Raw genomic sequence first — 25,889 nt, 5'->3', positions numbered from 1 at the left:
TATCACCACCACTGACACCAACGACGCAGCCTGCAACCTCACACAGTGGATCGTCAACTGCACCGACGCCCTTGCACCACTGAAGAACCCTCCAGGCAAGCCCGGCAGCAGGAAAACAACATGGTTCACCGACGACTTCAAAGAATCAAAGAAATCCTGCCGAACCCTCGAGAAAACCTGGCACCGCGAACAGACGACAGAAAACATGACAGCCCTCAAGAACACCACAAGCAAACACCACCAGCTGATCCGCACCACCAAAAAGACTAAGCATGGGCGTAAAATCCGTTCCGCTCACGGATTTTGCGGATTTTTCGGCAAATTCGCAATCCGCGAACTCTCGCGAACTTGCCGAAAATTAGTAAAATCCGCGCGAAGCGGATTTTTTGCTTGGTCGCACTTGCCAACTAGAATACTATACAATTTCGCGGGAGTAAACACGTGCGAACACGTAGATGCGGCGGGCAGCGACAATCTCGCCATTGCGAGATTGCAAAATTTGCAATTTCGCACAAGAAATCCACCAGCAGGCAGCATAAACCTTGAAAATTATGATTTTTATCAGAATAACTCCTCAGGTTGACATTTGCCTGCACTTTTTCTTTGCAAGGAGTCCATTTGGGGGGGGGGGGTGGGAGGAAGGAAGTGCTCCACAGTCTCCAACTTCCTGTTCCTGTCCAGCAGGCTCCTCCCAGTGCTTTCTTCATGTGCTGGTCACTTTGATTTGGATCTTGACCTGGAAGGGTTACTTTTTGTGGATGCTGCTGGATATTTGGATTTTTGCAAAACTGAAAGCACTAAGCAGGTGCAAAAGTTCAATCTTATCATTAGTAACCTTTCCCTGTAGTGCTTCCTGAGGGGCCCCTTCAGAGTTCATTTGCCTACTTGCAACTATTCTATGACCCTGCTCTGACCCTCACAGCAGGCTCAGAGAATAGCTACAAGTATACAACAAATGTCCTGTTAAAAAAAATTACACTGCAACAGAAAGCAATTACAGACAAAACTGAAAGCATTCAGCAGGTGCAAAAGTTCAATCTTATCATTAGTAACCATTCCCTGTAGTGCTTCCTGAGGGGCCCCTTCAGAGTTCAGTTGCCTACTTGCAACTATTCTATGACCCTGCTCTGACCCTCACAGCAGGCTCAGAGAATAGCTACAAGTAGGCCACAAAGGTCCTGTGAAAAAAAATTGCACTGCAACAGAAAGCAAATTACAGATAAGGAAGCAGGTGCCAGCCAGACTGGAAGTTTAAATTCAGTGACACATTAATCAACCCCAAATTAATTCATGTCAGTTGAAGCAGGGCAGGTGTGCTTGCTTTTTTTCACCCCCATAATCTACAGTGATAAACCAACCAGAGGGTGGCAGTGATGTACCAGAGGGTGGCATGGGTGTACCAGAGGGTGGCAGTGGTGAAACAGAGGGTGCTGTGAACCTGGGATGATGAACCAGACGTAGAAACAACATAGTCGCGGCCGTTGTGAGCTGACAAGTAAGTTCGCAATTGCGAACTGGTACACAACCCTCGCGAACTGGCAGAAACCCTTGCGAACACGAAAAAAAAAAATCCACAAATTCGCGAGAGTTCGCGGATTTTGCGGATTGCGAATCCGTAAATACGCAAGTTCGCGGATTGCCAATTCGCAAAATCCGCCCATGCTTAAAAAAGACATCGTTCAAAGAACGGCTGGACAACAACACACACAACAGCAAGGAAGTCTTCAGCATCGTAAAAGAGCTCTCCAATCCCAACGCCAACAGCAACGACATCACACCATCGCAAGACCTCTGCAACTCCCTCGCCACGTTCTTTCACCACAAGATCGCCAATATCCACAACAGCTTTGGCACCCAGACTCCGCCCCCAGCCACCGAACCAATGCCCCCTACAACCACCCTCAGCGCTTGGACTCCCATCAGCACCGAAGACACCGCCCACGCTATGAACACCATCCACTCCGGCTCTCCTTCCGACCCTTGCCCTCACCACATCTTCAATAAAGCCGATACCATCATTGCTTCCCACCTACGGAACGTCATAAACAACTCCCTCGCGTCCGTCACCTTCCCAGAGAGCTGGAAGCACGCAGAGATCAACGCCCTACTGAAGAAACCCACAGCGGACCCTAAAGACCTCAAAAAATTCTGCCCAAACCCTCTCTTCTTCCCTTCCCGGCAAAAGTGATCGAAAAGATTGTCAATAAACAGCTGACCGCATTCCTCGAGGCCAATGGATCCCTCGACCCATCCCAGTCTGGATTTCTAGCCAACCACAGCACCGAGACCGCCCTCATCGCAGTCGACGACATCAGGACCCTACTCGACAACGGGGAAACCACCGCCCTCATTCTCCTAGACCTCTCAGCCGCCTTTGATACAGTCTGCCATCGCACCCTAATAACCCGCCTCCACACCGCCGGGATCCAAGGTAAAGCCCTGGACTGGATCACCTTGTTCCTCTCCGACAGAACGCAGAGAGTCCGCCTCCCTCCCTTCCGCTCCGCGGCCACCAAGATCATCTGCGGTGTGGAGAAGTGTGGCTCAGGGGTTAGAGGCGGCAGACCCGGAAGCTGAGATCGATCCTGGACCAGGGTTCAATTCCCCGCCTCGGCGGGTCTTGGGCTAAAAAATCCACGGACTCGATAATTCTCGTTCCGGTGCCCACTCAACTCACGGGTTCACACTCTGCGACTCTGGGCAATAGCTTGCTTAATCTCCACTACGGCCCCTCGCGGCGGGATGCCTGGCTTTCACCTTGTGGATACCCTGCCGGGGTTATCTGGCTTTCACCTTGTGGATACCCTGCCGGGGTTATCACACAGGGGAATACCAGGACGGGTTCCCTAAGCAAGCGCCTTGAGACCTCTGGGTGATTAGTGCGCTATATAAATCGAAATACATTTACATTTACATTTACAAGGCACATCGCTCAGCCCAACCCTCTTCAATATCTACATGAGCCCCCTCGCCACCATTGCACGCAAACACAACCTCAACATCATCTCATTTGCCGACGACACTCAGCTGATACTCTCCCTCACCAAAGACCCAGCCACCGCCAAACTCAACCTCCAGGAAGGAATGAAAAACGTCGTTGAATGGATGAAACTCAGCCGTCTGAAACGGAACTCAGACAAGACGGAGGTCCTCGTCCTCGAACCATCCCCATCCGCCTGGGACGACTCCTGGTGGCCCACAGAACTGGGCACCTCACCGACACCCACTGACCACGCACGCAACATGGGATTCATCCTGGACTCCTCTCTCACGGTGACCAAGCAAGTCAATGCCATCTCATCTTCATGCTTACCGGAACTAGAAAGACGGTCACCCAGGCCCTCGTCACCAGCCGACTAGACTATGGGAACGCCCTATACGCAGGAACCACAGTCAAATTTCAGAAAAGACTCCAACGCATACAGAACGCATCCGCACGACTCATCCTCGACATCCCCCGCCACAGCCACATATCAGCCCACCTGAGAGACCTGCACTGGCTCCCCATCAACAAAAGTATCACGTTCAGGCTCCTCACCTACGCACACAAAGCGCTCCACGACATAGGTCCGAATACCTCAACAACCGCCTCAAGTTCTACACTCCAACATGCAAACTCCGCTCCGCCAGCCTCCCCTCGCCACTGCCCCACGGATCCGCAGAACCACCGCCGGAGGAAGATCATTCTCCTACCTGGCGGCCAAGACGTGGAACTCCCTCCCCGCCCACCTACGACTGACCCAGGACCACCTCACATTCAGGAAACACCTCAAGACCTGGCTCTTCGAGCAGTAGCGGCACTCCCCCTCCCCCCCAGTGCCTTAAGACCCTCACGGGTGAGTAGCGCGCTCTACAAGTGTATTGATTGATTGATTGATTCAGATAGCATAGGTGTAAAAATTACTATTCCCACTCCAGAGAGTGCAACAGTAGGGAAAGTGTTGGATAGCGAAGGGTACAAATTAATATTCCCACTCCAAAGAGTGCAACAGTAGGGAAAGTGTTGGATAGAGGAGGGGTAAAAATTACTATTCCCACTCCAGTGAGTGCAGCAGTAGGGAAAGTATTGGATAGCGGAGGGCTAAAAATTACTATTCCAACTCCAGAGTGGAATAGTAGGGAAAGTGTTGGATAGCGTAGGGGTAAAAATTACTATTCCCACTCCAGTGAGTGCAACAGTAGGGAAAGTGTTGGATAGCAGAGGGTTAAAATTAATATTTCCAAATAATTAAAATAAAAATAAAAAAGAAACAAAATACCAACTACAATACAAAAAGTGTTAACACAAAAAAATATAAAAATATAAAAAATTACAACAGCTTGAAAAATATTTTCAATGTCAAAAAGTACTAAAAATTAACTACAACCATTAATTTATAAAAGTTAAAAAAACATTTTACAAATAACTATATTTAATATAAATATATTATAATCAAAAAATTATTATTGAAATAAATTACTTCACACCATATTCCCCTACAAATACACAAAGAACTCTTACATAATTGACACAATAACATACTTATTTCCCGAATTATTATAATTAACAAACAATTAATAATTATTTAATAATAAATCAATTACCACAACCTCAGTAAAATTGAAACATGAAATACATAGTAATAAATAAAAATGGGTTAACCACATAATAATAATTAATAAAATATTATTTATAAATACAAATAAATAAAAATTATTAATTACTTAATTATAATTAAATTACTACCTACCCTATTCCCCTATAAACCCACAACCCTCACCTAACAAAAGAACACAATTGTAATAATTATCAATTACTACATTATTAAATGTTAATAACCAATTAATAATTAATTAATAAAACATTAATTATAAATACGAATAAATAAAAATGATTAATTACTTTATTATAATTAAATTACTTCCCCCCCTCTTCCCCTATAAACCCACAACCCGCTCCTAAAAAAAGAACACAATTAACATAATTATCAATTAAGTAATTAATAAAAAAGTATTCACCCATGAATAATTAATAAGTAAAATAATTTACTAAAAATACTAACATATAAAAACTAATAATTACTTTATTAAAATGAAATTACTTTCCACCCTATTCCCCTATAAGCCCACAACCCGCTGCAGAACTAAAATACGCAAAATGTCATTAACATAAAATTAATCACTTCTAAAAATGTCACACATACTTTAAAAAAACAGCCATAGTTATACAAAAAAATTAGATCAAATACTTTTAACATACATACAAAAAGACAGAACACTAATATAAATATCGATATTATTAACAACAATATTTTTACAAATGATATTACTAACTTCGATATTACAGAAAATAATATTCCTTACCTTCAAATCGATATTTTGGTCAGCGATATTCTTGCAGTCGATATTATGCCACTTCGATATTAACAACATGATATTCTGGCACTTCTGTATTCAGAACTCGATATTCTGCCTGTGCACCGGTAAGCAGTTGCTTGGAAAACCTTTGAAAACTTTTGCAACGTTCTGTCTGACTACTATGGGCAACTATGAGCAACCACCTCCTGCAGGGAGCGTGACACAGGGGCCAATGAGGCTTGGCAGGACAGTTACCTTGCAGTCAAAGCAGTCTCCAGTCCAGTTCCAGGGCCTTTGGGCGAACGGCCATAGACATCAATGGAGCAGTCCTGATGCAAGGAATAGAGGATGCTGATCCAGTGACGGGGGTCTTATTAGGGCCACCACTCTGTTTATAAACACGGAGGGATGACTTTAGCCACAGAGGATGGTGTCCCTCGAAGTTTGGTTGAAGTTCCGACAAATCCCAGTCGAGACTGGTGTACTGTTGTCTGGCTACAGAGAAACCAGTGGTTCCTTTTTACTGAGACTAATATCTGTCTTTGGTGACCGAACTGCACTCCGACGACTCTTCCACGTCCAGCAGAGTTAGGTCCAACTTTAGAGCACCAAAATTCGGTTTCCCAGGCTGCACTTCATGGTTAGTGGCTGTGAGGCAATCTGAGCTACCAACTCACCATGGCAAGCTTACTCAGGTTTTGTGGCCCAGTACTTGTAACAGACAGTCAGCCAATTAACTCCCGGTGTTACTTCCTCTGTAAGGGCATTGGGGGAAGACTATTCCTCGAGCAGGGTAACACAGGCTCACTCCTCTCTTTGGTAACCCAAGGATCAGCAGGTGCAGTCCAATCTTTGGTGCATCCTCTCTTTGCCAGGTCAAGGGAACAGCAGAGCAGTCCTTTTTCAGTCCTCTCTCAAGTGCAGACCTGATCTGAGGTCTAAGTGCTTGGGGTGCCACTTTTATGCCAAGAACCTGCCCTCGGGCAATGCAGTGACTTCCATCGAATGGGCTACCAGGTACCCTCCCACTTGATGCCAACTTTCTGTCAAATGTGTCCCAAAATCTAATATTCTGTCCACTCTCAATATGGCAGAACTCCTCTCTGTGAGTATAGCTTGTTAGTACACCCTAGTGGTGTGGCTATTTAAGGGCTACAAACCCATGGGAAAACTGGCATGGCAACTGTTTTCCACTCTCCGTTCAGATGCTAATCTGTCTACCAGAAGAAAAGAGCAGCCTCTCTTGGGTGTGTCCACCATTTGACCTTCAAAGGCGGTTCCCCTTTGAAGTTCCCCTTTAGGGCTCACACACTGTTTGGCCTTCCTGCCAGGAAGAGAGAACACCTCTTCCAATGGCAGGCCCTTTGTGTTGCTTCCTGAGAGACGTTCACACCTCCCTCCGAGAAGGCAGAAGGCTGTCTCGTGGCCAGCAATCGAGAACCGTCACTGGAAAATGTGGTAACAAAATGGCCACTTTCTAAAGTTGCTATTCACTCAAAAGTTACATTAAATTTGATTTGGGCATTAAGTCAGGTTTAATGTAACAATTCATTTGATACACTGAAGTACTGACTTTAGTAGACCCATTCAGAAGTTAGTACAGCTAAATTGTCAGCGTGTAACCCTGTACTGACCAATTAATTATAATTAATATATATTAATTTGGAAGGTCTGGACTTTGTTATTAGTTTAATAGTTGAGTTAGCAGAAAACTGCTCTGCCAGCCAGGAATGTTGTCGGGAAGTCTTGCTTTGACTTGTCACACTCCTGGTGGCATACCACAAGTTACACTTTAAATGACCAGCCGTGGGTACCCCTGGTACCATATACTAGGAACCTTTAGGTAAGTTAACTATTGCCAATTGTGGGGGAACAAATCAGACCCACTTACTTTTTAAGGGTCAGATCTCTTGCACTGCGGCCTGTTTGCAGGGCTCAGTGCACTCTCAGAGTTGAAAAACCAGAAACATAAATCCAAACCTTTGGGGGGGGGGGGTCATGCAAAAATAGGCATTTCCTTACATACATAATACCATACTCAAAGCTACGGTTCTTCAAGTTAGATTTGTACGGTATGTCTACATAAGCGTTTTTTTACGATTATTTATTGAAGGAGAGTGCATACCAAGTATTTCTCTTTGGGTCATTGCTATAGATTTGGTGGATTAGATGTTCCTACAATGTAATTATCTGGTGGCAAATCGTGAAGGAAGGTCGAGCTTCACAAACAACTCAGTACTCACTTAACAGTTTTAAGTATTTGAAACCAATCGTTTGCTACGCTATATGCCAGTAAAAGCACTAGAGAATGGAACACCTGTGGCATTAAGGTTTGGATATGTACATTAGTCAAGCTGCGTAGTTTTGTACAACTGACACTTTTCAATGTGGTTGAGTTGTATAGCAATGTAGACATTGTGCATATACTCTTCTTCACCTTTTTTGATCTGCTTTTGTTGCATTTTGACTAGGGCCTTGATGATATTGCAAATCCGCCTCATAGTGTGTGAGCTATTTCCCTTAAAAATGGGGTAAAATTCGCTCCATCCTATGGGTTTATTTAACTTCAGGGTAAGGTCACAGTAAGTTAGTGCAGTTAGTGCAGGGAGTTTACAAGTGGTTTACATGCTGAATGTCAGGTGTACTGAAGCATACTTATACACCAACCAGATGTGTGACCGGAAACACATAGCTCCAGGTTCACAGACGTGGTGTAGCTGACTGAGGCATAAATCCCTGCAGTATCCAATGATAGAGGCAAAGGTGCTGAACTGTAGAAAACCATCCTTGATACATTATTGTCCCTTAATTGTGTCCAGTAGCCCACATAGCTTGGTGCTTAATGATAAGGGTGGGGCGTTCTTTATATTAAGAAATGTGAACAGTTAGCTGTTTTCACTATATAGGTAAAGTGGGATTTTATTGTAAAAAGGCATAGAAGAAATTGAAAGCTAGTTTTCAAGATTCCATTCAGGAAATCATTGAAAACGTTATTGTAGATTAATTTTTATTACTAATCAAAAATCTACCTCAAAGGTACGAGTACAATTGCTATATTTATATTGTAAACGTATCTTTATTAAATCATGCTTTGGTCTGCCTGAAAACCTTAGCAGCAATGTATTCATTTCTCCTGTGCTTCCTTCACAATAGTGATTTAACCTTTAAGAGGCATGTCAGTGAAAGCAATAGGACTGTTGATACAAGGAAGACTAGGAAGGAGTAGCCACTTATTCAACAATGCGGCAGTTGGGAGTGAACACGAACAAAAGGTCAAACAGAGAGCCAAAGCTGAGGCCTGGCATTTGATAAAGTTGTGCTAAGTGGAGACTGGTGTGAAAGAAGTCTTTTGTCAAAGGAGCACTCTCAGACATTTGCTTCTGCTCCTTGTAGGGAGGAAAACAGTTCCAACTCTATCAGAGGTGGTGGAGCCCGATTTCGATAAGGAAGGAACTAAGAGGAAGCTGGAATCTCTACGCACAGGATTGTAGGTTCTGCAGTCTTGAACAAAGGTTTCTGGGATATTTACAGCCAAAGCAGGAACTCTAATGTTTGGGTCCAGAAAGCTACAAATATTCTTGTGAGTGTACAGGATGCAAAAATGGAACACAGCAGCTCACCAGAACACTCCTAGATCTGGTGAGGAATCAGAAAGAAGATTCTGCTTGTGAACCCAAAGAACAAGCACATTGTCCAAAGGTCAGCAGGCTAGCCTCTTTTTCTGCCTTAGGTATGTAAAAGGTTGAAGAAGGCCTCCATCCTGTGTGGGGGAATCAGATGACTAGTTAGGGGTGGAATGCACTAATCTTTATGGGAGCACAGTCTGGAGCAAGAAGTGAGCCCGTAGAGCCTTCTCCAGAAGCCTCAAAGCTGTAGTAAAACCAAGTCTGACTTTTTCAGTATATTTTAAATGTCTAACGTTGTTCTGTTTTGTCTCGAGAGTACTAAGGAAAGTCACCAATGGTCCCCGAAAGCTATGATTTCTTGGTTGTCCCAGTTTGAGCATTTTCCAGGCAACCGAGACCTGCTGAAAAGTATGTGACTCCAAGGAACCCTCGTCAGCTACAACCTCCTTCCTTGGTTCACTGGGGATATCGGAGAACCAAAGAAGAGATTAGGCCATGATTTAGAGTTTTGTGAGTGGCCTGTCCATCATATTACAAGTGCCAATGGCTATAATGCATGTAATAAAAAGTGTTAATAGTTGATGAGGATGTGGGTACTACCCAAGCAATAAGTCCCAAATTCTGTCAAGTTAAACACACAGCTTAAATAATTTACACCTGGGTTTCACCCGCTGTAGTTTTGGCACAGAGCAGTCAGACGTAATTTAGGAACAATGCAGTATTCTGCAATACAAAACAGTCAAAGAATTAAACAACAACTCAATAAAAATCTTACATTCCATCTCTAAAAAGTAAAAATATAATAGTAAGAAAAATTAGACCAAAACAAATAACATCCAATAAGGGGATCAGCGATATGAGTTTTTAAAGTTTTAAGGCAAAAAGCGCCAATAAAAAGTAAAGTATCATTCAGAATTCATTGGTCACGGTTGGTCAGGACTTAGGCACAATTTCAGGTCAACAGTGATGGAGTCGAAGTCATATACACCAAGGGGTTCATCTCGGTCAAAGTTTTTACCTTCTGACTTAGTCATTTAATGGAGTTCAAAATTGTCCCCTGTCCAAACCATTGTCTCTGCCGGAGTGCAGTATTTCACTCCTCATCAAAGCAGCACTGACAGGCCAGCTGTAAGGAATCCAATGCTAATTAGCCAGCAGGCGCTTCAGGCATGGAATATATAACTTACTTTTCCAATATAGTTCTCAAGAAAACAACATCACCAATGAACTGGATTCTTAAGACATATTTTACAAAGTGGTTGAGCCATCTCTGTAGCTTATTTTCAACTCAAGATACGGGATGATGCATTTTGTTCATAGAACCAACTACAGCCCGAACAGTGAAAACAGCTTTTGAAAGCTGGTCACTTTAGGAACATGCAAACATTAAGTGCCTGATTTAGGTTTTAGCAGAGAAGTTACTTCATTACAAACATGACAGATATCCCATCTGTGTTACTACAAGGGCGTTATATCTTATGGCACTTGTAATTAGGCAAACAGGATCACCATTATGTTTGTGATGGAGTAACCCATCCACCAAATCCTAATTCAGACTCTAAAATCTTACTTGTTCCACTTTTAAATACCATGTACCCTACCTTATGGGCTGCAAGGTTTACTTAGGGATTACTTACATAATATTTAAACGTAGGATTAACCTCCTGACAAAAGGTTTATGTGGAAAGGATTGCCTGAATGTTTAAAAGAAACACTGCAAGAGTCAGGCTACACATGTAGTTCTAAAGCCATGTTTCCTTTTCAGCCTAGTGAATGACACAGTAGGTGATGCAGTCCAGAAGTGACATTTAATTTTCCATGCTATTAGTGCATTTTCTTAGACCATATACTATAGCCTTACTGGAAAGTTAAGTATAGCGATTGGGGATTACCCAATGTTATCGTTTTTTAGGGGGTCAGAACAAATACACCGTGGACTGGACTCCCCTTCTTCAGTGTACATAGTCCAAAATCCAACAGCATCAGAGCACAAAAAATACAGGGTAAACACATAAAAAGGGCCACTTTCTCGCAATTAACTTGTAATATGGTGGATGAAATATCTGTCACATTTGAGGTGGGGTAACCCATCTACAAAACTCACAATCAGTTTCTGAATCTGAACTCGGGACTTTGGGGCCGTGATGAGGTGTCAAAGGCAACACTGAAGTGAATGAGATCTGGGTCGCTTATGATTACAGATTCGTCCTATTTAGAGCTTTTGGGGCCAAAAGTGAAGGATTAAGAGGGAGCCTGGACTCTGAATATCCGACTTGGCGAGACACTCGCCGGCTTTAGTATTTTGCTCTGACTTAATGGAGAAGGTTTACGTCCAACAATAAGAACCACAAGGCATACCCACCACGACTGTTGTTAAATTGCTCCTTGGTGCAGGATGAGCAGTGTGTGAGTGTGCAGGGTGAATGTTGTGTGAGTGTGCTGGGTGAGCAGTGTGTGAGTGTGTAAGGTGAGCAGTGTGTGACTGTGCAGGGTGAGTAGTATGTTAGTTTGCTGGGTGAGCAGTGTGTGAGTATGCAGGGTGAGCAGTGTGTGGGTGTCCAGGGCCAGCAGTGTGTGAGTGTGTAGGGTGAGAAGTGTGTGAGTGTGCAGGGTGAGCAGTGTGTGAGCATGCAGGTGAGCAGTGTGTGAGCGTGCAGGGTGAGCAGTGTGTGAGTGTGTAGGGTGAGCAGTGTGAGCAGTGTGTGAGTGTGCAGTGTGAGCAGTGTGTGTGTGTGCAGGGTGAGCAGTGTGTGAGTGTGCAGGGTGAGTAGTGTGTCAGTGTGCAGGGTGAGCAGTGTGTGGGTGTGTAGGGTGAGCATTGTGTGAGTGTGCAGGGTGAGCAGTCTGTGAGTGTGCAGGGTGAACATTGTATGAGTGTGCAGGGTGAGCAGTGTGTGAGTGTGTAGGGTGAGCAGTGTGTGAGTGTGCAGGGTGAGCAGTGTGTGAGTATGCAGGGTGAGCATTATGTGAGTGTCCAGGGCCAGCAGTGTGTGAGTGTGTAGGGTGAGCAGTGTGTGAGTGTGTAGGGTGAGCAGTGTGTGAGTGTGCAGGGTGAGCACAAATGACATGCTTTGTTGCCAGTGAAGTCCAGTGCTTTCACTGGGACGTTGTTCTAGGCACCTAGAAGACCTGGCACATGTTACTTGAGGCACACTGGTGTGGTGGTGTTAAACACAGGGGCACTGCTTTTAGAGTCTTTGACTCCTAAGGGGGACCCCAATCACCTGCCAGCTCTTTCACAGGAGCGCAACATTTCCATGCTCCTTCATCTGACCAAAGATTCCATTCCAGACGACAGACCCTGGTGTCTCACAGAGGATCACACAACACCACACAGACACACACCACACCACACACACACACACAGCACCACACACATAACACTACATACATAAGACCACACACACAGACCACACACACACACACCACACACACACACACACACACACCACACACACACACAACACCACATATACATGCAACACCACACACACAACACCACTCACATAACACTACATACATAAGACCACACACATAACACCACACACACACCACACACACAACACCACACACATACACACAACACCACACAACACCACACACACCACCACCCACACAACACCACACACACACACACACTCACCACCACACACTCACCACCACACTTTCACCAGGCACACACACAGACCACCAGCCGTCGGTTCACACTTTCAACAGGCACACACAACACCAGCCATCACTGCACGCTTTCACTAGGAACACACACACCACCAGCCGTCAGTGCACAATTTCAACAGGCACACACACCACCAACCATCAGTACACACATCAATTGATAACGCATCCACAATTAACTATTGTAGCAATCGCAGTATGGCACACTTTACTTTTAAACATATTCATCTAAAGCGCAGCATGCCACCATTGCTACAATTCAAATCCAACCCACATAATTCCACTCCACTCCACATGCGTACACTCCATAACACATGGCAAAAAGACATTGCCATTTACAATGCCATTAGCTCAAACTCAAATAAATCCGAGACCTATTGCATTTCCAATGCTTGTTGGATGATGTACAGCCGCAACTAGCCCAAATGCTCTACATGAAATTTCGAGAGGACATCCTCCAAATATGAGCATACACATCGAGATGGAAACATGATAATGATGGTTCTGTGGACATTAATTGCAATGTGTGTATTTTACGTGCCAAAGAAAACCCGGCACATATTTTGTTTTTCTGCCCAATTTATGTTAATTCCAGAAGGAAATGGATTTGCGCCATATGCTTTAACATGGTTTTTAGGAAACATCAAGATGCATTAAGGATCCTAAAAACTGATACTTACCCGCACATATTTACCTTGCACTTTTTGATGACCAGTAGACAAAGTCACAATCCTTTACAATCCTATTTTTACTGTATCAAAATTGACACAGAACTGCATTTGTTTTTAAAAAAGCCCCCACTTTGAGGATCCCTTAGTCTTCTTCTAAACTTTTTTCATAAAAATGTTAGTAGTTGATTTAGTATCAAAGAGGAGGAGTGGAGGGCTATTACTGTCTAGGCAGAGCAGAAGGTCCAGTCACGACGTGCCCAAATGATACGTCTATACAAAAATTATCGTGCTGTTCCTAATGAAAGAAAGAAATTAATACAGTCAGTGATGCAAATGAATTATGGTAGGGTAGTCAGAAGGTCACCCTGTGAATCCATTTTGTTGGATTTAATGCCCTCACACACCCTTTCAGGTGTCATGCTTCATCATTTGGGCCTGCTCCTCGTTGGGTCGGCGGTGCAATACCCAACGGGCAACACCTCATAGAGGGGCACTTTAGCGGAGATCTTTTTCCAACTGCCGTATGGATGAAGTGCGGGTGTGGGGCCAGAACTGAGAGGTAGACGTGATGTAGTGGGTTAAAATAAAGCTCGTGGTACCGGGAAAAACTTTATTCAGAAGGGCCACTGCCTTAGTTAAAAACGATTATCCTGGAGGAGAGTAATGGAAAATAATGTTTCCAGCTCTTATCCAGGAATTATTGTAGTCCGGTCAACATGTTTCTCGCTGCAGTGAAATTTGTCTAGCGATTCTTCAGGACCAAGATGACTAACTAGCAAGTATCTAATGGTGCAGGCAACTGTCTACGCTAATTCCCTAGAGTGTGGTGTGTGTATGCTTGTATGGCTACCACACTAATGGGTGGAGGGGATAACAATATTATATTACCCTTCTTCAAGTTGTGATTGTCAGTACCTGTTAAAGGAAGAGGGAAAGCATATCACAAACAAGTTGACAGAAAGTGCATCAGTGACCGTAATACTTGTGCGTTTTGCATGCCAGTGGGAGTCAGGCGTGTCACAACACCATTGCACAAGTGTATCAGACACTCTCAGATTTAGAAATTCAGTGAGAGTGACATGTGAAAATATAAAAACATTAGGTTAGAAAATACCAATTTGGTATTCGTCATTAACAGCTATTCAAAAAGTTGATTTAGCCATTTATTGTGATGAATTATGTATGGATGATCAACCATTGAAACGTTACTTGATTTGGAGAAAAGTGCCTGAGGGTCTACAAAATGGGTCTTTATTCCTTAGTGTGGTCCTAGGAAAAACACTGATGATGACTAGGCGTGATTCAAAAGGATGTCTGCGATTTTTATCTGGAGATGTTTCTTTTTAATAGATGTATACCAGGGCATTACTGACACGATATTGATGTATTTTTTAATTGCGCTCTATTGTAGATTATGTATTATATGTTGTGTATGAAACATGTACATGTGCTTTTAGGCTTTCTAACCGAAATACAGTAATATTATTAACTCAATTACATCAGCAGCAGCCCGTGCAGGTAAGAGCAATGGGGCGGTAGGGCCCAGTGTGTGTATGTGTGTGTGTGTGGAGGAGGGTGGGGGGGGTAGACAGACTCTGTCTTAGTCAACTTGCATATCATTCAAGATGAGAGATTGCTATTTTTGCAGATTCAGTTACTTGAAAACAATTGCAGTTAATCTTGTAACAACATGGCAGTATATAGGAGTCATATAAAATTTGACAAGGAAAGGGGAAAGAAATATAGAAAGATACATAAAACAAATAAACAAGCCTGCACGCTCTCCGTGTCGGTCAGTGATGTGATGTGGAGGTGGCCATCTGTGTTTAATGGGCGGGAGGTGAGACTAGGTGCATCTACAGCGTGTTGTCCTATGTACGCGTCTGGGTAGGTGGTGGCGAGGCGTAGGGTTGAGGGGCCCCATGAGGTCATTATCGCCCAGCAGGGGGGATTGAAGCTCAATGAGATGCGTCCTGTGCAGTTAACTAAGCAAGTGGTGCTGCCCTGCCAGTACTGATAAACATATGGGCACGTCCAGGTCATGTGCAAGAAGTCGGCCTCAGGCAAGTAGCAGCAGAGACAAGCTGCTCTGTGCAAATACCGGTTTCTCTTGTGGGAAGTGAGGTAGGACCTGTGTTTTATATAGTATTGCATGAGCCTAAAACGAGTGTTGCGGGACACCAGGGCAGGGTATGCCAATATGGAGTGCCATTCATTGTCTGTGCAGAAGCGGCCCAGTTCAGCATCCCAGCGCCGGAACATGTCTTGCTGCCACATCAATAGGACACATTTAATTCGAAGTGCAGGATCAGGTGTTGTGGCAGTAAGTTGGATGAGGCAGGATGTGGCCCAGTAAACGGTGAGGTTGGGGAGCTCTGCAAATTTATTGAGTGTCAGCGCTATGTTGGAGGGAATATCATGGATATCCCTAAGATATAGTAGCAGATCATCTGCATGAAGGGAAACAGGGCCTGCAGACCATCCCCCTAGCGGAATTCCCCAGTCTAGACTCTGCACGCGGAGAGCATGTGCCAGTGGTTCCATGTCGAGGGAAAAAAAGAAGTGGGGATGTTTGGCATTCCTGTCGGGTGACCCTGTGGATTAGAATGGGATCCGATATTAGGTTGCCAGCTTTCACTCCAGCCAGCGGTTGGGGTATAAAGAAGACGGATCAGCTGAATGAAGAGGGTCCCCAGGCAATACAGCGGCAGCACTTTTAACAGAAACGCCCATTCTAATGATTCAAAGGCTTTCTCCGGCCCCAGCACCAGGCAGCATGCATGGTGCCATACAGATGGGGCAAACCTCAGTACCCAGAAAAATCTGCGTAGATTAAGTGAAGTGTTGCGAGCTGGATGATAGCCATTCTGGTTCGCCAGTGCAAGGTGGTGTTTGCCCTCCATAATTGATCGTGCTTGCGATTCATAGCTCAGCAAGGCCAGCTTAACCCGAGATATGTCCCAATCCAGCTGGTGGTGCATGTTCCAAGTGCTGCCTAGTTAGTGACCCCTGGTTGCTACCTTGAAGGCGTCCCACTCAGTCAGATGGGAATCAGTTATGTTAGTGTGTTTGTCGAAATATTCTGTGTGTGCCAGTGCCGAGGGATGTACGAAATGGGGGGGTCATCAAGTTTTGCAAGCTGCATCTGTCAGATGGGGGGATGGGGTCCAGATCTTAGCTAAAGGGCAGATATAGGGGATTGTGGTCCATGTGAGTTCTACCAAGATAATCAATGTGGGTAATGTGGGGGATTATGTCAAGAGTGCCGACTAGGCGGTCTTTGCGAACATGCAAGTTGTGTGCAGAATGAGTACACCCTTGTGAGAGCATTGCACAATCGCCATATGTCTAGTAATTGCCAGTGAGTTAGCTAGTCAGTCAGCGCACATGCATTGGAGGTAGCAAACGTTCTGGGAAGGGGGTAATGAACGGTCTAACTCAACCCCCAGGACACTGTTGAAATCCCCTACCCTTCAGCACGATGGCACACCAGAAAAATTGCCTAGTAATCCAGCTGGATCAGAGTCAGGGGCGTATATGGTGCAGAGTAGTATTTGGCTACCTTCCAGTTTGCCCTCCACAAATACATAATGATCCTCCGGGTCATCAACTATTGTGTCTATGGCTTTAATCCATACCAGGACATAGTGTGCGTAAGTGGAATAATTGGTGGAGTATACCTGCCCTCTCCATCACTTCAGTAACGGAGCAGCTTCTGTAGTCCTCACTCCCCCAGTACACAGCCAAAAAAAGACAAGATTGATTAATTACAATTCCCCAATCTTTCTTTTACTATCGTAAAGCAGAAAAATTAGTGACTACATTTGCTGTTCATAAGATTGTAGGAAGAAAACGGTACAAGTTTTTAACACCAGGCATGCCATTTGGCCCCGGCCTCATCCTCTGCATCAGTACATGTTATTTTTTCAAGAATAAGAAAATCATAAATGAGGCGCAAAGTAGGTCTTGCCCACAAGCTAAGTCCTCTAATATCTTCCACTGAGACTGTCCACCAGATGGGAATTTAATGGCCCAAAGGCAACTATCACATCTTTTGATCAGGTTACCTTGTTGTTAAAGTGGGTAGTTATAGTATAAGTTGCCTTAGACACATTTCTAGAATCTATTGATCGATAAAACATTTCCTGATCCCTGAGAAGAGAGGACTCTGTTCTCCTGTTGCATGCTCCCTTTTGGAATTCTTCCATTTGGACTTTACCTCCCTATCCATGTTGGGTGAGGGAGCTTCCCAACTTACCCCTAGAACATTGGTGTACTCTGATTACTCTATTAACATATTAGACTGCTTTAGGAGAATCAAACCCCTGATTGCTCTGTAGATATGCTACCCACAACGACAAGAGAAGCTAGAGAATGTAGAGGGCACTTCTGTTATATAAGAATATGTCTGTCTTCCTAGCTGTAGCAGATGGAAGCAACATGTGTTTAGAGATTCCTGCCTGTTTACTGGGGTTTTAATTCTGCTTAAAAATGTAAGAAATGTCTGACTCCCATCGGAATAAGGTATGAAAAGATGATCTCAATAAAGGAAGAGGCAACCTGTCGGTCCTCTTTCAGAACTATTACCTGGCCAGGAAAATTTCAACTGTCAAAAACTTCTTCACCATATCTGTGTGAGGCTGACGAGCTTTGTTCATCCTGCATCTGTTGGCTCAGTCCAGTGGAAAGAAAGCGAGAGAAGCTCCATTAAAAGGCCACAGAGACTCAACTGAGAGAAACCCCTCAACACAAAAAAAACCCTAGCTTTAATATGTGCCATCAAAGGACACTTGATGGAATCTGGATTTTTTTTTCATCTTTGCTTTTATTCTCACTCAAACAGCATATCAAACCTCGTAGAGCCCTGGTTTAAAGACTCTTTGAGGTCCATCTTACAAGTGGCGCTTTTGCCAGAGAAAACAGGCTATGGTTGAGGGTGACTTGATTCACTGGTCGTAACTCAGCACCCATATCTGGCAGTGGGCTCTTGAGTGTCAGAATCCCACTAAAACGCCCCACAGACTCACCAATTCATTTGTTTACCATTTCTGTTTGTTTTCTTCCATAGACTTGGATTAAGTCGCATAGACAATAATAATAAGCATTGTATCCAGAGACTTTCAATAGAATAGAAAACCCATTCTTCTTCTCCTTTTATGTTAACATTTCCATTCTATCATTTTGTTGATGGTAGATTTTGCTTTATTGTTTGTAAACTCGATTTTTAGATGATATTCTTAAATTGTTACTGCCCTACACTTTTAAGTGCTGAGTTTTTGTAGTGCACAACACTTCTTGAGGATATTGGCCCATACTACTAAGAGGTGAGACAAGACTACTTTTTAGGAATCTTTGGTTTGGCCTTCGTCGGTTTCTCACACTCAGTTTTTAAGGGAGTTTAGCAAATGGCACATATGATTGGCTAGTGCCATTCGCCTTTCAAAACTGTCAAGAGGATTTCAAATAACATGTATAGCCATGCACAACTGATACACACTATTGCGTCTCAGCTTCATTACATATATACCTAATGCATGTATTTAGCATTATTTTAACTCACAATGGTAGGCTATGTACATGATGACTGGAACAGGATGTTTTCAATATATAAGTCTGACTTACCCCTAAAAATCCCCTTGTGAAAAGGGCATTTTACAATGCAATGTATAAGTGAGGAAGGGGTTGCCCAAATAACTCCTAAGAACTTGGGCTTCAGAAAACTAATTGTAAGAGAAGCTCTCCAGGGGATGAATTCATAACAACATATATTTACAAGCCCAGTGCAATGCATATCATTGGCATAATTCTGTTGCTTTAACTATTTAAAAAAAAAAAATTCTATTGAGGTTCATTTCTTTGATGTAGTGGTCTGGTTACAATATAAAAAGAGGATCAAATAGCTATTCGCAATATCATAATAATGAAAGAATAAATGACAGTAGAATACAGATGTTAAAGAAACGAAAAGTAATATACTGTGTCTCACAAAGATGGTCCAAAAAGTCTGAAACACCTGGCATCGAGTCATAAGCATAATTACGTACATCCATATGGAGATAATAAGTGTAAGATCTAAACTGAAACAGTTTGAGCACTCCATAGGAGCGGATGCAATATAAAAGGGTGAAAGAAAAGAACCCTGTATCGTAAAGAGGGGGAACAGAAAAGTGGAAGAAAAATGTGCAAAGGGATAGGTAACACAGGGAAGGGGGAACGAGCGGGAATGAAAAGTGGTTATCCAGGAGAAACAAGGGGAGCGTGCGCTGGGGACAAAGTAAGTAGTGGGTGATCAAGTTAACGTCCACAGGAGTACTCAGTCCCACCATACTTGACTTCAGGAGGGAGAGAGAGTGGGGGAAGAGAGAACAACCCTGAGCTGGCACAGAGGCTTATGAACAACACAGTGGATTAGGGGGAAAAGGGTGGGGGGCCGTCTACAGTCAGCTCCTTAAGTGGGTTAGCATGGTGTCCCAGGCTCCTGCTATGGGGCGTTGGCGGAGTAGCCGGGCTTTCTTTCTGCTAACCCCCAACGGATAAGTGCCCTGTGCCATTAGGGAGGCTCTGTTGCTTTAACTCATTTGTTTATATGTATTCTTAAACTATTAGAACACCAATGTCAATATGTTGGTCCCAAGCGTATGGTCTACAGTCAAGATTAGAACTTATTCATATTCAAATATTAAACATCGAAAGCCATTAAACAATCATTACCATTTCCCCCATGTTTGCCTTTTATATAAAGTTACAAGGTCCTTGTAATATTCTTTTTATAGGGAGGCACTTTGGGGCCGATTACAATGGCGGGCGGCACCTACAAAAGGGACCGCCCGCCATAGTTGCGGCGGTCCTACCATAGCAATTATGATGCGCCCGCTAATGTGGCGGGCGCATCCTGTATATTTTACATTGCGGTGGACGCAATGTAAAATATACATGTTGTGCTTTTACATGCACAACGTGACAGGCACCGCGCGGTGCCTGCCACATTGTACATGTAAAAGCAGGGGGGTACCATAGGTACCCCCCAGTGCACCCTTCACCCCCCAACACCCTGGGGACCCGCAACGGGCCCCCAACAGCAGGAACTGCCAGCCTTTCCATGGCAACAATTCAGCCATGGAAAGGCTGCGCTGAGCCTGCATCGTAATATGGATGGCAGTGTCTTTCAGACTCCGCCCCCATATTAAACCCGTTTTCTGCCGCTCAACGAGGCGACCGGTGGAAAAGCAGCGGACGGTCTTTCCGTCCGCTGCGGACCCCCCAACTATCATAATGTGGCAGGGGATCTTTGCTGTCACGATGGCGGGCGGATCGCCCCCGCCGAGCCGATCCGCTGCCATCGTAATCAGCCCCTAAGATTCTAGTGCCATTCCTTACATCTGGAAGTAGTGACCATGGGCCTAACGTACAATGCATTTTAAAAACCTTCATGTAATGTACTAAACCCAATTAATGATTCGGAAAGGTTTTCCAAAACGTTACATTTGTCAAGTAAGCATTATGGAATAGCTATGTAAAAGGGGCTTGATGAAGAAGCCCTCTCCAAATACCTATCCCTTAAAAAATGTACTAATGTTTTGCAGTCAAAGTCCAGTCACAAAAAAAAACATTCATATTTTACCCCCAAATCGAAATTGATAGTGAGACATTCCATTGGATCCACTATTTACTGCTAAAGAAAATGTTTACTGTGTCCCTAAAAAAACAAAGTTTACTTCATTTTAAAGAAATCACAGACATTGTGGGCCCCAGCAGGACACAATGCCTGTAACTATAGCCAATCGTAGGGGGTTGTAATTTGCGACTTGCCTCATGCGCATTAATGAAGTAGCTGAAATTGCAACTGGCTACAATTCCGAATTTTGTGAACCAACCTATTACTACATTCGCTGGTTCACAAAATTCGTTTCCATTCGCAAAACGTCGGTATGCAATTTGCAACCACAATTGGAAAATCCGTACATTGGGTCCTATAACACGCTGAATTATATTGTATTTTTTATATATAACTCTTTCTCATTAAGAGTCCACTTTAATGCATTTTGTTATTTCTCAGCTCCTCCAAACGTGCTGGCAAGCAATAAAAAACTTCTCTATTTTATGGCCTCCCCAAGACATGTACAAGAACCACATTCACCTTCTCTTGCATAACTAAGAGTTATGCATTCTTGAACGAACGGGCGGTTTAATGGTGGTGTTTAAAGGACCCTATCTATTTATTTTCTTCACCAGAGACAAATCGGATGTAATCCAATTCATTCGAGATAATTAATCGCATCTGCTTGTATGTTTAGTATACAAAGATGCACGTTTCAATGCACGGGTCTTATTCGAACATACACCAAGGAAGTAGCTGGGCAGTAAATTACAGCAGGAATCTCCTCACTACTTGAAATGTGCTGTTAGATCACTTAACAAAGGCACTCTAATTACCACAGTGTTGCGGCTCGTCGCTGAGGTCCCCGCAGTCATCGTATCCATCGCACACAAAGCTGACATTCAGACACTTCCCAGTGTTACAGCGGAACAGGTCCTGGCTGCAGTCTACAAAACAGACAAGCAAACAGAGAAGGAAAACATCAGAAAACCTCTGCCCTTTAAATTGTGACCATCCGCAGTGTAGGCGGTGCACCTAAGATTTGTAAAAACATGATTTTGAGAAGAAATTAGACAGAGCCAGAAAAAAAACGTCTATTTATACAGACGCCAGAAAATACTTAGCAAGATGTACATTTATTCCAACAAATCTAACAAATGCTGGCTCACAGACAGAATAACATTTAGTGGAGGAGGTGAATCCTAATACTGCACCAGAACACCCACCATGCGTCAAGGTGAATATGATCCGAATAGCCCTACCATTTTCACTGTTTCAGCTTGCTGTGCCACACAGCAGCAAGAACACTATACTTGTGATACTATTTTAGCTATGATCTTATAATATGTGTTGCAAAGTCATCCTTGTGCCCTGGACTCCCAATTTTTTGCTGACTGGTACTGGTGGTAACTGACTCTGACTGTGCTCTGGTTAACCAGGGCCAGGGCCAGTGCTATGCTGAAAACACACTTAGAATAAAGAGAAAACACCTACGTACACTAGGGTACACTATGGGTTAAGGTACCCTTATGATTGGCATGACCTACCCTATAAGGCCCTAGTACATAACAGGGCAGGGGGATAACAACTACTGTTAAGTCCCTAGTGTATAATAGGACATGGCAGTTTAGAGGCCAGCAGCCCTTTCTGCACTTGCATGTGTGCAGTGCTGAGACCTGAGATCAGTATAAAAGCAGCCCTTTGTTGCAGGACTGCTTTTAACATGTAAATAGTGCCCAAAGTTCGACTTTGGTGTTTGGGGCACTTAAAAATCAATAAACTACAATATTTGGGCATATTAGGTACGTCTCTCCTAGGTATGCCAGTGGTGGGGGGTCAGGTATTTATAAGGAGGACCCTTATCAAATAGGTTTTATATGCATTGGGTTTAGTGAAATTGCACATTTAACTTTCCACGTTGTAGCAAAGTGCTTCTCAAAACCGACGTTTCTGCTAGGAGCAGTGTGAAATGAGGATCGGCAATATTTTTGCATATTCAGAACCCCTAAAGTCTCCCCTAGGTGTTCCAGGGGTGAGGGGTCCTGTAGCTAGAGAAAGGGTCCTTATACAAGATGTTTTATAAGAATATATGATTATTCAACGATTTCAAGTTCCACGCATGCCTTTACCACGCGAATTTTACTTCGCATGTGTCTTTTGCACGCAGCATTTGACAACGCATGTTTTTACTCCGCAATCATAACGTTACGAAACATCTGACGTCCCATTTACATAATGATACTGATAGGCTACATGCAGTACGAAGGAAAAGATCGATGTTTTAAACAATAATAAACAGATTCCCTTACATTATATTTTTATTTTTTTCATAATGCGCTTAATTAATACCCTAATTTACAAAGTTTTGATTCATATCTTACCCCTGTACGTCTTTCACCATCAGCCCTTTCTTCCACCGACCACGGAAACAAGCGTCAAAACACGTCTATCAAAACTGATAACGGACTTCTATTATGACGTGCTCTTTTACTTCAGCGTTTTGAGGCATTGTAGAGCGTTTTTTTTTTACGTTTTTGAAATTTTCTTCTTCTTTATTATTTATTAATATCCGCTTGGTTTTTTTTTGGGGGGGGAGACCCCCCCAACCCCCCCTAGCCTCCCCCCAGTCCCCCCCCCAGCCCCCCAGCCCCTTAATCCCCCCTCCCCCCAGCCCCCCAAAGCCAACGCAGATCGTACTTGCGGAACGACGACAGGAAGGAATACCACTCGCGTGGTAAAGACGGTCGTTGAAGGTTTACGCGTGGGAAAGACCTTTGCGTGGTGAGTGACGCGTGGTAAACGTTATGCGTGTTATTTGCTTCGTGGTAAATGATGTTTCCCGTTTTATAAGCCCTGGTGTTGGAGAAATTGCCCGGTTCATTTTCCCCATTTCGGACCCCAAGCCACATAGGTTAACATGGCAAGAAATTATCAACTATTAATTCCCACCAGGCAAATCATGAAAATATCATTCAAAGACTTACTAGAATTGTATTGATAAATGAAACTTTATGCTATTGTTGAATTTAATTTATCCTAAAATGAACAGACAAGCAGTTATAAGACTTTCTTTTCTTTAAGCCAAAATCCAGCCTTCCAGTGCTCTGTTCGGATTGGTCAGAGTTAAGTGGATTAGACAGGCTGCTTTGATGAGGCGATAAGTAGCCACGGGGTGAAGGAGCCATTCTGGGAGGAGAGAGTTCTGCTAAATAGGAATGCCAGAGCAAGGGGCAGGGGTCTTTAAGAAAAATCTGTAATAGGAGGAGACAGGCAGGAGAAACCAGTTTCATTTACACCTGACACTTTGAATCCATTCAGATGGCAGGCTTAAGGATGGCATGAGCAAATGCCAGGGGAAGGGAGAATATGGAGATGAGCCATCCTGGAGGTCGGTTTAGCCAGTTCTTACCTCACTGCTGGGACTTCAGCTATATCGAAGTTTGGAGAAATACTGCTTTCTTGAAGACCATTGTGCAGTGGCGGCTCCTGCGCTATGGCGGAAGAGCGTCATCCCACTACTTCTGAGCAGTGGAAAGTAAAGGAAATATAAAATGATAATAACTTTGAGTTATTATCATTTTATGTTTCCTTTGCGGGCGGGCGGGTAAGTGGGTTGCTCTGCTCTCGGAGCAGGGCAGGGGAGAAGTGGTTTGCCTACTCCTTCGTGCGCAATGACTGTTTGGCCAGCCCTCTCGGGCTGCCCGAAACAGTCATGCACACTTTCCCTGTTCTCCATGTAGGCTGCATTCCAGCCTGCATGGAGAACTTGCCCAGGCCCCCATTACCTGGTTGAGCGTTGAAACAGGACGCTCAAAACAAATCACAATGCTGCATTGCAGCATTGTGATTGGTCAGGGGAGTCTGAGTGCCTACCAATCACAACACTGCATTGCAGAGTTGTAATTGGTTAGGGGAGCCTGGATGTTCTTCCTGTCCCACAAGGAGAGCAGGGGCAGAGATGCAAAACCCGGCAGCAAGGTTAGTGTATATATATTTTATTTTACTCTTTTCCATTGTGCAAACCCCTCGCCCTTTCACCCTTTCTGTCAGCTGCCACTGCCATTGTGTCACAATTTCGAGGAAATGGTCATGTTCTGTGGTGTCGTCCTGCATCTCATTGGACAGGAGTGACCTCATGTGTGACCTCAGAGTACACTGAATGAGTATCTGAGACGGGCAGTGCTTCTCGAATCTTCTGCTTGAAACTACAGAATAAGGGTCCATGATGGAAGTTTAATTTGCACCAACCAGTCCCTACACTCTGACTGACTGTACCTGCTGCACAATCTGGAACTACAGCCCTGAGGATCAAACCTGCTTCAAAAGGACAAAAGAGTGGACTCCCTGCAAGCTACAGGTTTAAAGAGCTCACCTGGACCATCACCACCAAGAATCCCCAGCTTGGAGTACTACCAGTACATTTTGTAAGGGGTTTGTCCAAGTGGATTGTGGGAATTGAAGTCCCAAACTTTCAAGGACCATCTTGGAGCTTCTAGACCCTTGGAGTAAGTTTTGGACACTTTGGGACCCTCAAAGGAACTTCAGGAAAAAGTTCCAGATGTTTGAAAAAGATTGGAGCAACTTTGGAAAAAAGCTCCAGAAGTGGAATAACTCGACCTGGCCAGCCAAACTGTTGACCCTCAACTGCGAGCTGACCTGCCCTTCTGGTTTGTCCCGGTGAAAAACTCCTGAGGTCCGACTTCCAAAGTTTGACCGGGAGTTGGTGGAATCCCAAGCCGACGGACCCTCACCGAATCCAGTCTAGCAAAGAGTATAGAGGCACCCCAAAAGAAAAAGCTCTGTAAAGGTTTCTAAGTCCAAATGTAGAAAAGGTGACCGGGACCAACCGTGAGAGTCAAGCCACCCACCTTCAACCGCGAGCCGGCCTGGATCTCTGGTTCGCCTGGCTGGAAAAGCTCCAGAGGTCTGCCTTCCACAAGTTTGATTTTGACCGGGAGCATGTCGCAAGGCAAACTGGCGAAC

General features: G+C 44.1%; 1 protein-coding gene across 3 annotated transcripts in view; it reads right to left on the bottom strand.

Moving 5' to 3' along the window:
* Nucleotides 1-25,889, bottom strand: part of CORIN (corin, serine peptidase) — a 1,859,037-nt gene that overhangs the window by 625,991 nt on the left and 1,207,157 nt on the right. For all 3 annotated transcript variants that reach the window (XM_078678226.1, XM_078678228.1, XM_078678227.1), the window contains exon 7: nt 21,743-21,853. In XM_078678226.1, coding sequence (XP_078534352.1) covers nt 21,743-21,853 — 111 coding nt within the window. The remainder of the gene's footprint in view (nt 1-21,742; nt 21,854-25,889) is intronic.

This window comes from Lissotriton helveticus, chromosome 2_2, assembly GCF_964261635.1.
Source record: "Lissotriton helveticus chromosome 2_2, aLisHel1.1, whole genome shotgun sequence".
In the NCBI taxonomy this organism is placed as follows: Eukaryota; Metazoa; Chordata; class Amphibia; order Caudata; family Salamandridae; genus Lissotriton; species Lissotriton helveticus.
Note: the sequence above shows the minus strand (reverse complement) of the source record. Positions and strands in the feature narration are given on the sequence as shown.